Source organism: Vidua macroura, chromosome 3 (assembly GCF_024509145.1).
Source record: "Vidua macroura isolate BioBank_ID:100142 chromosome 3, ASM2450914v1, whole genome shotgun sequence".
Taxonomy (NCBI): domain Eukaryota; kingdom Metazoa; phylum Chordata; class Aves; order Passeriformes; family Viduidae; genus Vidua; species Vidua macroura.
This window is the reverse complement of record NC_071573.1, coordinates 38,426,630-38,441,348: the sequence shown is the minus strand read 5'-3', so window position 1 is coordinate 38,441,348 and position 14,719 is coordinate 38,426,630. Positions and strand designations below refer to the sequence as shown.

The 14,719-nt window shown below is 40.5% G+C and overlaps 1 protein-coding gene across 11 annotated transcripts in view; it reads right to left on the bottom strand.

Moving 5' to 3' along the window:
* Nucleotides 1–14,719, bottom strand: part of CCDC88A (coiled-coil domain containing 88A) — a 66,445-nt gene that overhangs the window by 17,374 nt on the left and 34,352 nt on the right. For 8 of the 11 annotated variants that reach the window (XM_053972835.1, XM_053972834.1, XM_053972836.1 and 5 more), the window contains exons 15-25: nt 12,951–14,021; nt 12,372–12,499; nt 9,388–9,529; nt 8,634–8,807; nt 7,973–8,134; nt 5,378–5,655; nt 5,053–5,196; nt 4,330–4,516; nt 3,816–3,961; nt 3,048–3,140; nt 2,640–2,854 (exon numbers count right to left, since the gene is read on the bottom strand). In XM_053972835.1, the coding sequence (XP_053828810.1) occupies nt 2,640–2,854; nt 3,048–3,140; nt 3,816–3,961; nt 4,330–4,516; nt 5,053–5,196; nt 5,378–5,655; nt 7,973–8,134; nt 8,634–8,807; nt 9,388–9,529; nt 12,372–12,499; nt 12,951–14,021 (2,740 nt within the window). The remainder of the gene's footprint in view (nt 1–2,639; nt 2,855–3,047; nt 3,141–3,815; nt 3,962–4,329; nt 4,517–5,052; nt 5,197–5,377; nt 5,656–7,972; nt 8,135–8,633; nt 8,808–9,387; nt 9,530–12,371; nt 12,500–12,950; nt 14,022–14,719) is intronic. The other 3 variants (XM_053972837.1, XM_053972829.1, XM_053972833.1) reach the window with 1 other exon arrangement.

Sequence of the window (14,719 nt, the reverse complement as noted above, 5' to 3'; positions counted from 1 at the left end):
CAGAAAATAAAAAATCCCTCTGCCTGCCTTGGGTTTTTTCTGGAAAAGCTCAGAATGGCCTCATCCAGAGGAAAAGCTCTGCACAGGGCAGGTCAGATCCATGGCACTCACCTGATCATGAGGGGTGATCAATAATACTTTGTGGGCAGTACCTGGGAACAAGGAGGCTATACTTCCAGCAGACATGGAAAGCCAAGGTGAAACCCTGGAGTCAAGGAGCACACACCTCTTGCAGGATTAACCTGCGCTGGGACAGCAAAAGCCCTCCAGGCACCCCCTCCTTCCCACAGGGATCAGACACAGGCTCTGGCCACACTGTGAGACCTCAGGTGGTGCTCTCTGAGAACAGGGTAACCTGATTTTTGTGCCAAGATCACCTTTCCCAGGGAGATAACAGCTCACCTGGAAACATTTGCATGAGAAAGTGGCCTGTGTTGGAAAAACATAATCTCCATCACCACCCACAAAAGAGGAAAAACTACAGATGTCACACACAGCAAATACTTTTGAAATCAGTATTTCTGACAGGGAATGGGGGGTGTGAGCCCAGTGTATCCTGGAGATCTCTGTGTCAGTCCTCCAGCTCCGAACATCGCTGGTTTGTGGCAGGGAAGGTGAGCTGCCTCCTCCTGCCCCCTTCAAGGACACGCAGGACATTTCACCTCAGCAGCTCCCACTGGAACCAGCTCCTACCCCAGCTGCTGGAGGTCAGGGTGGCACAGAACTCTTCCAGAGCCAGAGCTGCCTTCAGCCAGCACAGGGAGCTTCAACACCTGAGCACTGGCACAGACAGGCAGCACTCACACATTTGCTCCCTCCTGTAGCTCCTTCAGTGAAGCTGCTACTGCCAAACTGCTTCCCATGGAAAAGAAAGGACCCCAGGATTTAGGACTTACAGTCACTCTAGGAGCAGAAGTAGTAGACTGCAAAATGTGCACCATCACCATCACTCGTCACACTGAGATATTCTCTCTGCTTTGTGAGGCACAAACTGTCTCAGATCTCTGTCTCAGAGACTGTCAGAGCTGAGTTGGCACAAAATGCATCCGAATTCTCTCCAAAACTGTGGTTTCCATGGCGACATGCGTAATGGAGGAAGGTTAGGATCTGGAATTAGATCAGCCCTTCCAGTTTGTGGATAAATACACTGGGATTAAGAGGAACATGAGCAAGGTCCATGGAGTAGAAAATTAATGAGGTCTGAACAGCTTCAAACCACTTTTGAGGCTCAGCCACCGTAACTGCAGTCGTGGCTCCCCAGGAGGGTAACTGCACACTACAAGGTCCCAAGGATCATGCAAAGAAAACTGTCACAGAAAAGCCCTTCCAGAAAATAACATTGCTGACACAGATGCAGATGGGCTGAACCACAGTTTGCACACTCACAGTTCCTACTGACACACATCCAGGACAGCTTCAGTCACTCCCCAGTTCCACACTACTCACGGTTTGGATGTAAAAGCAACAGTTATTTTTAAAAAAGTTTAGAAGTACATGTTTTGAAGCTTACACTGAAAAAGGCTCAGCTCCCCAAAGGGTAAGTTAGTAACAAAAGTGCTTGAACTATTTTCTTCAGTTATTAAAGTAATACAGATCTGGTTTTAACTCTTCCTGAAATAGCATTTTTTGGGATGTTTTTAACTTTGACTAAGCTTCTTCAAGAAGCACAGAAGAAAAAAAAGACACATCATAATGGCTGTAATAATTCACAGCTGGCACAAACCCCAGACCTGCTGTCTTTTGAAACCCAATACATTAAATCTAAAAGTAGTAGTGCTAACACTGGAAGTGACTGTTAATGCACATGGATTCTGATGCTTTTACATGCACAGCCAAAATGCTTTTGGTGCATAGTTATTAAATAGACCCATTACATCCTGATAACTTGTCTGTAACTATCTCTCAATTTGCGAGAAATTGGGCAGCTTATGATTCATGCCGAGAGCGAAGAACAAAAAACATAGATAATAATAAACAGATCCTAATGGGGGCACCCTAATGGGATGACTATCATATCTTTCAAGGTCAGCAAACTGTACCTGGAATATTCCATCTGATCACATTTCTCTAAGTCCTCATTCTCCCTCTCAATCACCACTTCACTCAGTCAGGATCAGTAACAATTCCTGTACTTTTAACAGGCTGTGTTTCTACATTAACACTTCCTCTTGCATATCTAAATTTCATTGTTGGTTTTGTGAGATGCTGAGGGAACACCTTCAGACAGAAGGTGTTTTCAGCAACTTAAGGATGTTAGCACAGCCACAGCTTGGAAAAAACTTCCAAGACAAGGGGAGAGAGTCATGCTGGGACAAGAGGGAGAAACAAAAAGGGTCCTTGGGGTGACACCTGACATTCTATCCCAAATCGTGCTCACCTGATCCAGTTCCAGTGCCTGCTTCATCTTATCCAGGCACTGTGAGTGTACTTTAACACTTACATTTTGAGATAGAAATGCTCAAAACTAGTTCTGCTCAAACACTTCAGGGATTTTGCAAGAAGTTCTATCCTTAATAAATTAATTCAGGCTTCATTCCTACAGACTTAAAAATGATCTTTACAAATCCTCCACAACACGCAGACTTTTCCAACATTTAGCCAAGCTTTATTCACGAAACGAAGTGGTTTGCAGTACTCACTACTACTCTTTTTAGTGCCCAGGGTCTGCCCATCCTCCAGGGAGTTGGAGCCCACAGAGGAGCTGTCCTGGCTGTCCTGGTGGGGCAGCTGCAGGAATCCCTCGCTGGACTCGGAGCGTGTGGGTGTCAGCGTCGCTGACTTGAGGCGCTCGCGGTTCCCGTCCTTCTTGGACTTGATCAGCTTCCTCATCTTCAGGGTGATCCAGTTGCCCCTTCTGTCATCAAAACCACAGCACATTCACTGCATTTGTAACACATTGCTTAGGCCTGCAGAGTCAACTAATTTTTATGTAAGACAGACGTGATTCTGATCCCATGAATGTAATGGAATCTCGAATTTCAGCGGGAACAGAACAGGTCTGCCGTGCTTTAGAGCTGTGTTTTATTTTACAACATGTTCATCGGTACCTTCTTGGTGGAGATGGCTCATAAAACTTATACTGATCCATTATCTTCTCCTCCAGTTTCTCCTTCTGCCGCCTCAATTCATTTAGTTTGTCACTGCAAACAGAAATTAATGATAATTTATGCTTCAAAAACATATACAGGATGTGTGGGTAGCACATTCCTCAGGGAATCTGTTATCTGAGAATTGTCACCTTTTGTGAGGAATTCTTACATAACACTTGTTTCTTGTTGAAAAAGCAAGAGTTACAGCAAACAATCAGCCTTTGGCCTAATTTCATGATATAAAATGGAATAAAATTCCATTTGCCTTTTTTATACATTCCTCCTTTTTAAATAAAGTGCTCTATCATTTAGATAAGCACATTTTCTCTTCTCTCAAGTCCACTAAAGAAGTTTACATTACAAATCTACAAATTAATCTACAACGTATGTAGACTCATGTATGAATATTATCAATCTACAAATACAGTGATTACAAATCTCAACTTTGCCAGTAGTAGAATGAGGAATAAACATCAGTTTTATTCCTTATTTCAATCATCAGTAATGAACACAGTTGCACTGATCCTTTAGAACCACAAATATAATGTTGATATTTTGAGTTATCTGTTTTACATGTACCATTGTAATTCTTATTTTAAAGAGAAACATTTCAGAAGCAGCACATGTGTAAAATTCTATATTTAACAGAAGTTTTTTTTAAAAGATGCAGGTACTGGTGTCACTGCCCTAATCACAGTGATTTCCATGTGAGTTTTCACAACTCACATGTACTGCCTTTGCTCTACATGGAAGAGATCCTTGCTTTCCATATTCTGCTCCAGTAATGTTCTGTTCTGCAGCATTAAGGTCTGGATTTGATCTAGCAGGTGTCTGTTTTCCTCCTCCAGGTTTCCTTTAAGTTGGCTGAGCAGCTGTTAAAACAGAGGAAATTGCCCATGCATTTATATGTGAGTGTATTTTACACAGAGATAATGAGATTATCAAGATAATTTAGGTCTACAGAGGGGTTCTTACAGTCAAATCAAACTCAAAATGAAATCACAAATCAACTGATAAAAACCTCTTTGATGCTTTAAATAATTTAAACCAGTTTTCCTAATATGAGTCTGAAATTGTGTATTGCCTGTACAGTAGGCAGATTAATTAGTCTTTGGATCCACTTCATTATCTATAAATGACTGCTAATCCAGCACTTCATATGACTTTATGAGCCTATAAATACAGTTATAAAAATATTCCAATGATTCTAGCCATTACAAACAGCACAATTCCCACATACCTCACACTGATTATTTAGCTTTGTTGATGTAATATCCAGTTGCTGGTACTGCTCTTTGAGTTTGGAAAACTCAGCTTCCAACCGTGTTTGTTCCAGTTTGGAATTGTTCAATAATGTTTTCAGATTCTTGTGGTCAGTTTGTAGCACTTCATTCTCCCTCAGGAGCTGACTGTATGTGTGAGTGAGCCTGGGATGCAAAGACACCATCAAAGAGTGCTGGAAATGAATTTGTCACCCACACTCCCTCTGAAACATGACATTTCCAACTACTCCCTAAAATACATATACAAATTCGTTACTGTCACATACTGCAAGTTATCCCAGCCTAATTTTCCTAGGAATGTGTTCTGCCTTTGAGTCAAGCACTGCTCTCTGTATATTTAAATACAAAGCACCATCTCTACTGCACACAACTGGTTTTAAGATGCCACTTTTCAGCATAAAAGAATCTTACAAAACAGGCAGGATTTCTTGCCAACACAAAACAGGAATGGCCCAAACTTTGGCAATTATGGAGGTTACACATATCCATTTTCCTGGGCTCCCTTTGCTCCTCCTGGGCCCTGCCACGCCCCTTCGTCCCACATGTCCCCTCAGGATATGATTACTTTTGTGGGATCATGAATATATGGAATAACAGTGTCAGATGTCAAAGAAATGTGAAGAACACACCACTTGTTTAGGCTACACTGGCAGGTGCTCAGGTGCCAGAGTTCTCTTTACCTTTCATTTTCATCCCGAAGTTTTTTATATTCTGCTGCCACAGTTTCATGCTTCTCACTTTGCTGCAGCATTTTGTCCTGCTCTGTCTTGAGAACCTTCTCCAGTTCTTCCAGCTGCACTTTCTGTTTCAGCAATTGATTGTACCTGCAAAGACAATATTCACTTCCTTTTGTGGAATGACTAAAAAAAAAAAAGGGATTTTGATGAAACGGCCTCTGTTGAAGTTATAAATCTAGTGATTGAGTGATGGCAATTTTATTAATTCTATCATTTTCTACGAGAATGATTTCTACTGAATGGCAGACTCGTTTTCCTGAATATTTACCTATCCTCCAAGTCCTTGTGCTCCACCTCCAGGTTCTTGTGAGCAGACTTGAGGCTGCCATGCTTAGCGATGAGGGACTCGTACTCGGTGGCCTGGCGCTCATGCAGCAGCTCCAGGCGCTCGTGGTCCTTGAGCAGGGCCTCATAGAGCCCCTTCAGGTCTTCGCGCTCCTTCAGCACTGTCTCATTCTCATTCTCCAGGGACGACTGCTGGATCAGCAGCTGCGCGTTCTGGTTCATCAGGGACGTGCTCTGGGAGTTCAGCGTGGAATTCTCAACCTGCAGCCACAAACGTTGCGCAGTCTGCATTATTTTATCTCCCACCTAAAGATTTCTTGGTTTTAACCCTTCTCAACCTTCTGGCTGCTCCACTGACAACCTTTTCTTATATCCCAGGAGACAGCTCCAATTCAAAATGGTCCAAGAATATTTTTTAGCAGAAAGCATTGAAGCATGTGATTAAATTGACAGGGATGGATCAAATTATTATTTGCCTTTCAAGATCTGTTAAAATGTTATCTTGCTGACAGGGCTATTTTCCTCTAGCACTGAGATACCTTGGAGAAATGGATCACCAGTGATCCTAATAAAAGCCAAATCTGTGACATGACTAAAATAAAAGGAACTTTCATACTCGCATGGAGATTTATTTTTTTAAAAATTCTGTACTGTCACCATAAAATCTTCATGGCATCCACACATTCCTTCACAATGAGAGTTCCAACAGAAACATCCATTTAACAGAGAGAAGGAGATAAATAATAGCACCTGGAAGGAACTACCCATGTTCTGTTCTGTGCTCTTTTGTGGAACAGCACCAGTTCTCCAACAACTGTCCCAGAACAGTATTCTTGTGTATTAATACACTAAAGCCTTCAACATCTAAGAGTTTTAAAAAGCCCCAATCAACCAACAACTTCACTTTTTGTGCCTCTGGAGAAATCCTTGGGTATCTTAAAGAATTGGTGCTTGTCACCTGACCTGTACCAGCTTCCTTCTCTTTCCTGTTCAAGAGATGAAAACCACAAACTACTGAGCCTTCTAATACCCTCGGGGTATCTATTAAGGAACAAAAATTCCATCTCTTAGTCCAGTTCCTGCTGTTACCAGGGAACAAATCCCTTCCTGCTGGAACTGCAGCGTTCTTTGTTACAGATGAGAAAGCTGAATCTTTCACTGGAAATGAAGTCATGTCTGATGGCATGGGTGTGCTGGGAAACTTCCCAGGCTGAATCCTGAGTTTGGTTAGGTCAGAATTCTCAGTTAGCCTTTCCTTTGGCTGCTCCTTATGGGTATCAGGAGGAAAATAATTAGCTGCCGAGGAACAATTCTGGCACAGTCCAGGTAGAGCAGCTCAGTCTGCACTTCAGATTTAGCCAACAGTTCATCACTTTGATTTTCCTGAACATATTTCAACTCTCACTTTGATTTGCAGTTCATGGAGAATTGTCTTGCCAGAGGAAAGGCGTGTGCTGCTGGGCATGAGGAAAAAAGGAACTACATAGACATTCCTGGGGTTTATTGATGAAGGGAATTACCAAGTACTCAGAGAGCTCTGAATCCCAGCAATCCCCTCTCAACTGGTTGAATGGGATACTTTCACGTCAAATCCAATGGTTTTTAACAACCAGAGGTGGCACAGGGTGTGTACCAATGTCCTGTTTTACTGGAGTGCTGTGTACTAATGGCATTGCAACATGGCAGCATCCATGGGACAACAACGTTCTGCTTTCCAAGAAGAGCCAGGAGGAGACTCCAGGCATCCACCAAATGAATTATTTGTTCCATTTAAACAGTCCTTGACATCTTGATTTCCATCAGCCCTCCATCCTTTCTGACACTCTTTACTACTTCTGCTGCATTGTGTGGTTTTTATCCCCTCTTGAAGGAGTTTTGCTTCTTAGAACATCAAAAGCATTAAACTGATTAACAAGAATGCTTAACGTTTAAAGAAAAAAGATACATATTTAATAACCCTACTAAAGTATAAGGGCAACATCTGAATTTTGGTCAGAAGAGCTGCAAGACTCTGGGGACAGCCATTTTTATAATTTCCATGGTCCCACATTACCTTTTTACTGCCTCTCAATTATCTAAATTCAGGTCTTTACTTATTTATGTAGCTTTCAATTTTCTTTGTTTTTCTGAAAATCTTATGTATTTAAGTAACTTGATTTTCCTCTTAGTTATGGCTTTACTTTTGGGTTTTTTTTTTAATATTTATAAAAATAGATAAAATTTATTAGAATATGACTGGACACACTACTTCCCTCATCTAATTTAGATGTATAAATACAATAAAGAACTCAAGGAATTTTGGAAGACTGATAAGAGAATCTACTCTACTTTTAAGTAAAAAGTCAAGACTTTACATTGGACAAAGGATTAAAACCGATTTCTAAAAATGTAGTTATTCATCAGCAAACAAACTATTTTTGACTGCAGAGTGCAGATTATTTTCACATCACATTCTTTCCCACGTCTCTGCAAGAAGCCAAATGTGATTTTATAGCTAACTGTAATGACGTATTTTAAGTTTTCCTTCGGAAAAAATCTCTTTAATTTTATTTTTGAAAGCAAACTAAGGCAGCATTACCTGCAGCTTGGCATTCTGAGTTTGCAGAGTTGTGTTTTGCTCCTGCAAGGACACAGTCTGTCTCTGCAGGGCCACAATCTGGGCCTGCAGGTTGTTGTTCTGTGTCTCGAGCTGCTTGAGCTGCGTTTTCAGCGCCTGCTTCTCCGCCTGCAGTGTCGCATTCTGGGGGGTTAAAACCACACAAAATCTCAGCTCACAGCTGCTCCAGGAACTCCAAGATAAAACAGACGTGTTTTCCAGACCATAGAAAGCAGCAGGACCAGGCAGAGATTTACAGGGTGGGATAAAACTGCAGAACAAACACGCTTTGGGGGGATTTATCACTGGAAAAACAGGTAACAGATGTTGTACCTATGGAGAAACAGGGGAGGAACCTCCAGTACTGGTGTAAATAGGGATTATATAACAGGGATTTGAGAGAGAGCTGCGGGTTCAAAAGGGAAAATTCAGGTTTTCACATTTCCTTTTTAAATGCCTGTCAAGTGCTTTATGGCATCCCACAGAGCAGAATCCAGCTGCTAAACACACTGTATTTAATTCTTATTCTGCTTGGGATGGAAACAAGGTGATAAATTGAAGTGTCTTAACAGCACCCTCATTTGCATTACTGGAACAGCTCACCACAAATTACCAACAGAATCATATTTGAAACACGTCTTACATTCCTCTCCACCTCGATTAATCTATCTTTAACTTTCAGTAATTCTCTAGTAGTCTCCTGATTTTCCTTCTCCCACTTATTGACAGACTGATTTCCTTCACTTCTTGGAGGAGAATTCTGAACCATCCTTTCCTCTTCTTGTCTTTGCTTGAGAGCTTCATAGTTCTTCTTCACCTGGAATTATTTAGGACAACTTAGGTAAGGTTTAGAATTTTCCATTTTGTACGTCCAAATTTATTACTTTATTATCTGACCACGACCCTTCTAAAGAACAGAAGTGCTGTTACTGTATTTGTAAATTTGGTTTTTGTACATACTTGGGGGGATGATGTACAGATTATTTATGGACAGTTTAACCCCAACAAATAGCAGGCTTCTATTTTCTATTATATTTAAATGTTTTTAACATTTAAATTAACATTAACATTCCCCAACTTTTTTTTACTGAAATTCTACAACCAAGGTGATAGAATTTCCTTTTTTAACCAAACTACTCAGGCTGCTCAAGGTAGGCCAGAAAATGTAACTGGAAATGACATCCCAAATCAAACCAACCCCAGATTATTTCTGCAGCTGATGTTTTCATGGCCAGCTCAACATTTTTTCATGTGATTTCAACACAGTCTTAAAAGCATTCATACCTTTGTCCTGCTTTCCATGACCTGAATGACGCCCATATTTTGTTGTCTTACCCAAAAAGTGTGGAAATAACAACAACTCATTTAACATTATAGAAAAATGCCCTTTTCCTTACTGTTTTCAGTTCCTGACGCAGCTGCTGGTTTAGATTTGTTGATTCTTCCAAACGAGCCTCCAAAGCAGCAATTTTTTCTTCTTTTATTTCCAGAGACGTCTTGAGCGTGGATTCTAATTTGGACTCCAAAAGCTTGTACCTACTGGCCAACAACAAAAAAGAGTCTCTATTTTAAATAATATTCGAGGTATTTAAATTCTAAAATGTTCTAGAAATGACTCATAGCTATATTCAAAAATCCCTGAGTGCTGTGGTCAAAAGTATGAAGACACCTCAGCATCCACAACAAGTTCTATGTCAAAAATAACCAGAAGATGGTTGTCAAAACCATTTTTGACTCCTCCTTTCTTTTAAACCACGTTAGACCCAGAAAAAGACCCATTCAGGCACCCTAGGGGGGTGCTGGGTTTCTCTGCATCATTAGTGAGAGTGGTGCCTGCACTCCTTCTGGCTCCATTCCAGTGAATCCAGTGGGGACCTGAACTCAATTAGGATGTGAAGTATTTGGAGAGCAAGATTTTCATCAGTTCCCATTTCCTGCCAGCTCCAAAGGGGAGGACAGGGAAGGAGACGGATGGAGCACAGCACTGTGCAGGTGCACACTCATTTGGTGCTATCAATGTGTAAATTGCTCACTCAGCCCAGCTGCTGATATTTTAAGACTGCTGCCACCTTTGATGTGCAAAGCTTCCATTTTTAACCATATTCACGATATTGTAGGGCACCTAAAACCCCCCAAAATGTCAGTCTGAGAAAGAAATGGTCAGATTAAACTGCATTGTTTTAGAACTGCACATCCTTTATGGGAAATACTGAAACCCACACTCATTAATCACTTCTAAGCAGTTCAGTCCCTGTGCATGGCTCAGAATCTGGAGAACACTCCATTCCTTCCCACAGCTGGATAAAATAAACCCAATCACTGATATCCCCCTTTCTAATCCTGGCTGCTGAAGGATCCATCAATTTAGTGAAGGGAATAAACTGCAGCAGGCTCCTGAATGGACAATGGCATCAGCTCCAGTTAGGAACTGGAGCAGAAGACCAATGGGAAGAGAATTAATAAGCAGAAAGCTGTCCAGTAGCATCATGCAGCAGGAGGGGAATCCAAGATTTTCAGATATGACAACTGATTCCCAAGGATTTATGGAATAGTAGGCAGCCTGTGACTAATAGAGTATATGGTATTTCAACTTCTTGAGCTGAAGCACAAATTTGGCTACAAGTAATTCCTGCTACTGAAAAGTGACACAGTTCTATAGAAAACAAAGGAGGAAAAATAATAATAGCAGAGATCCAATACCCACTTACACTTTGAACAATGAAAGATGGTACACATTTTTGAATATGACTGCAGGTTGAGTTATTTTGGATTCAGAGTCAAAATCCATAAATCTACTTGTTCAAGGACAGCAGGCAAGAGAAAATGGAAAACGCTTCCAAGTTAACTCATAAAGCGTGGCCAGTTTAGACCTCAATAGAAAGACTCTGAGGTGCTACCAAGATCATTTCTTAAAAACCACAAGCAGCTCATTCCAATCAGGAATGGTACATTTTTCATTTCCATTACCAAACTGACAGAGGCAGATGAAAAACTACACTGAGAAGTAATTTTATCCATAATGAACCCAAGCTCTTCATAGCCCTGATGGAAGAGCCGGTAATGACTCACCTATGTATTGTTATGTAAGGAAAGCAGTCCAGGTATCTTTGGGATGAATGAAGAAGTTGAGAGCAATGGAAAAGCAGGATATTTATGGGCAGAGCAAAATTTCAAACCAATGCTAGCTTTCACTTTGAAAACAAACATTGCCCTTTCATGATTCTCCAGCTCTACATGGAGCTTACGAAGAAGCTCAAGACCGCACCAGAGCTCAACCACTTCTAACCAAGAACCTGATTACATGTTGCTCCATTTGGGCTTCATCTAAGTTTAAGCTTCACCTTGGATCGAGGTCTGGTGGTTTTTTATTTGGTATATTTATCTAAGGACACACCAAATGCTTATCAAGTGCTGTATGTGACACAGAAATGCTTAAATCAGAAGAAATCCAACCAGTTCAAGTTTTGAGGACTTTTCCTGAATTCATGTGGGAGCTGAGAAAGGCAGGTAGGTGAAAGAAACCCCAAGAGGGGGTAACACATGACCCTGGCACCACCCCTGTGACAGAGCACTGGGAAAGGGAAGCTGGATTCAAACCCCAGGTGTTATTTGGGTTCCTTTGGACACAGAAGGCCCCATATCAATCTCCATGCTCAGGACAATCAGTTGCAATAACAGATCATGACAGCAGAACTGCACTGGGAAGCAAAGCTTGGCTGGAAGTCCACAGTGTCTGCTTTGCTCCTGTCACCAATTTTCCCTAAATCCCTGCAAGATAAGGCAGAGGAGGAAAATGCAGCAGAAGAGAGAGATGTCAGGGCAGCAGCTGCTGTTCAGAAAATATATCAGTGGCAGGTGTGGAGAAGTGATGGACCCACCACCAAGTTCTGGAGACACTCAAGCACTGGATACTTCCCAGCCAGGGGAAGTGGAAATGCAGCTTCCTTTAGGATGGAAGAATTAGAAGGAAATGGTTGCAAGGACAGAGTGAGACAGTTTAAAGTAATCACTATGTGACAGAAACCATTTGTGTCAGACAGGCAGATAAAAAGGGAAAAAAAAATTACTTTGAACTAATTACCTTTTACTGCTACTGTTGCTGCTGCTGACTAGAGCACAAAACATTTTAATTATAATTAAGTATCTCCTGACATACTTCAATGAGTCTCTTAGCAACAAAAAGTGGCAACTCACTGTCACAGTCAGCTGAATGTGAAAGCACATGAACTAATTAATTTCCAAAAATATCAAGTTCCTTTTTGGGTCTATGAGTGTGCCTTAAAAATCTAAGAGTATGCACAGAACCAGTCTGCAAAACCACTTTATCAATAAAAAAGATCCTTATTTGTCCTCTTTGTCACGCAGGCCCTACCATTCTCACCTGTCATCACTGCTCTGCTCATCGTGCAGGAGACGCTCCTTGTTCAAGCCAATTTTCTCAAGCTCGTGGGCCAGTTTTTCTAGATCATTGTTCATCTGTTGAGTCTTCAATTTTTCATTCACCAAGTCCTTGCACAGAAAAAACTACAGTCAGTATTTTCAGTGAAATAAAATATCGCAGTCTCCGTTTTAGGAGTGCTGAGACAAGGGTGTTTTATCACTACATGACTGGAACAATTCAACTTTAAGTCTCTTTCCAGTTGCCAGCTTTCAGCTGTATCAGACATTATACTGCAACTAGAATATGATTTCCCTGCACCCTCTTCCTTTCCCTTTAAAATTTCCTTTAGAATTTCCCTTTAAATTTGGTCTGGAACATGACAGTGAAGGGGAAACATTCCAGCAATATGATATTCTTCCTTTCCATGACTACGATTATAGCAATTTTCATTACCTAATGCATAAAGGTGTTAATAGTACACAGATTAATGCAGGAAAAAAACCCAAATCAGAAACCTAGATATAATTTCTGTACATTATAAACAGATTATGATGGGAATGGAAACTCCTCTGTGTTTACCTCTCTCAACGTGACCAAGGTTTTCTTATCAATGGTAGCTCTTTTCACCAGTTCCTTGTTTTCCTTCTCCAGCTCTTTCACGCGCAGACATGACTCTTTGTAAACAACTATTTCTTTAAACAGAGATTTATTTTCCCTTTCCAGATTACTGATTTTGACATTATTTTCTTCTAAGGTACTATCTTTAATTTCTGCTTGCTGTCGAAGCCTTTTGTTTTCCTTTTCCAGCTGTTTCTTATCCTTTTCCAGTTGAGAAGTCTCTTGTTCTAACAACTTATTCTCCTTTTCCAACTGCTCCAGGCGTTTACTAGAGATTTTTAACTCTTCCAAGTTCTTTTGCAGGGTCTGATTTTCAGTCTCTAAATCTTGTAATTCGCTCTCTAATTGCTGAATCTTCTTATTGCTGTTTTCCAGGGCTTTCTGTAGCCTTTGGTTTTCTGTGTCCAGGCCTTGGTAACTGACTTCCAAGCGTTCAGTCTTCTTAAAAGAGGCTTTCATCAGTTCAAGGCTTTTTTTGAGCTGCTCCTTTTCACTCTCCAGCTCCTTATTTTCTAACTGTAACTGTGCCACTTTAATGCTTGTACACTTCAAGGATTCAATTGTCCTCCGTAACTCTAAATTTTCTTCGTCGAGTTGGGAATTCTCCTTTTCTAATGATTCTAATTGAAAAGTGAGGTTTTTCAGGCTATCCAAGGTTTTTTTCAGCTTTCTGTTCTCCGTCTCCAGGTCAGAGTTCTCTTGTTCTAAGGCCTCAATCTTCTCACAAGTGATTTTTAGGTTGGTGATTTTCTTCTGTAATAACTCATTTTCCTTCTCCATACGATGCAGCTCGTTCTCTAATTCTTCTGCCCTCTCCCCTTTCTCTTTGTAGTGTTCCAGTTCTTTCTTGACTTGTTTTTTTTCAAATTCTATCTTATTTAACTTACTGCTGGTCTCTTTGATAGACTCATGGAGGATTTTATTTTCCTTCTCAATTTCTTTCATTCTCGCCTCAGCACTGATTTGTGAGCGCTGCCTTAGAGAAGCCACAGTTTGATTCAAGTGCTCATTTTCTTGTTCTAAGAGTTTAATCTAATTTGGGTAGAAAAATGGTAAAGTGATAAACAACATGCCAACAAGGAATTGCTTTCATATAGAAAATAAAAGATACTCATCATATCATATTTACCTTTTATTTTAAGTTAAAGAAAATCTCTTATTCTGCTAATATTTATGTGAAGAATTACAAACATTATTTTAAATTTGACAACAAAGTGAATCTTCAAATCTTTTCCTCTTGAATATTAATAGATAAATGTAAACCCAAAACTAATTAAGCACAAATCAAAAGAAAGCTTTATGTACTTCCTAGCAAATTTAATTTTCATTTGTGTTTACCCATGTTTAGATTGTTTTTTCTTACACTATGATTTCCAGAGCTGTGTCTCCTGTCCACGAAGAACAGGACTGTAGCAAGTTCTAAACCAAACCTGAGATGAAGGGGGACATGGGAGCTGCAAAAGTCTCTTATTTCACTTTGAAAAAAGTAGAGGCGATGGGTGGGAGATGAGGGAATCCTGAACACATTCAACAACAATTTGAGAAGAAACACACCACAGTTACACTGATTTTTGAGTTAAATAGAACCTTCGGATATTCTGCTCCAAACCAGCTTCAGAGAAAGTAAATTATATTGGAATTATTTTCCTAGGAAACATTTTCCCAGATCTACCTCAAGGATAAAGGCAGAAACTACACTTTAATTTTAAATATTTCTTGACTTTTTAGGT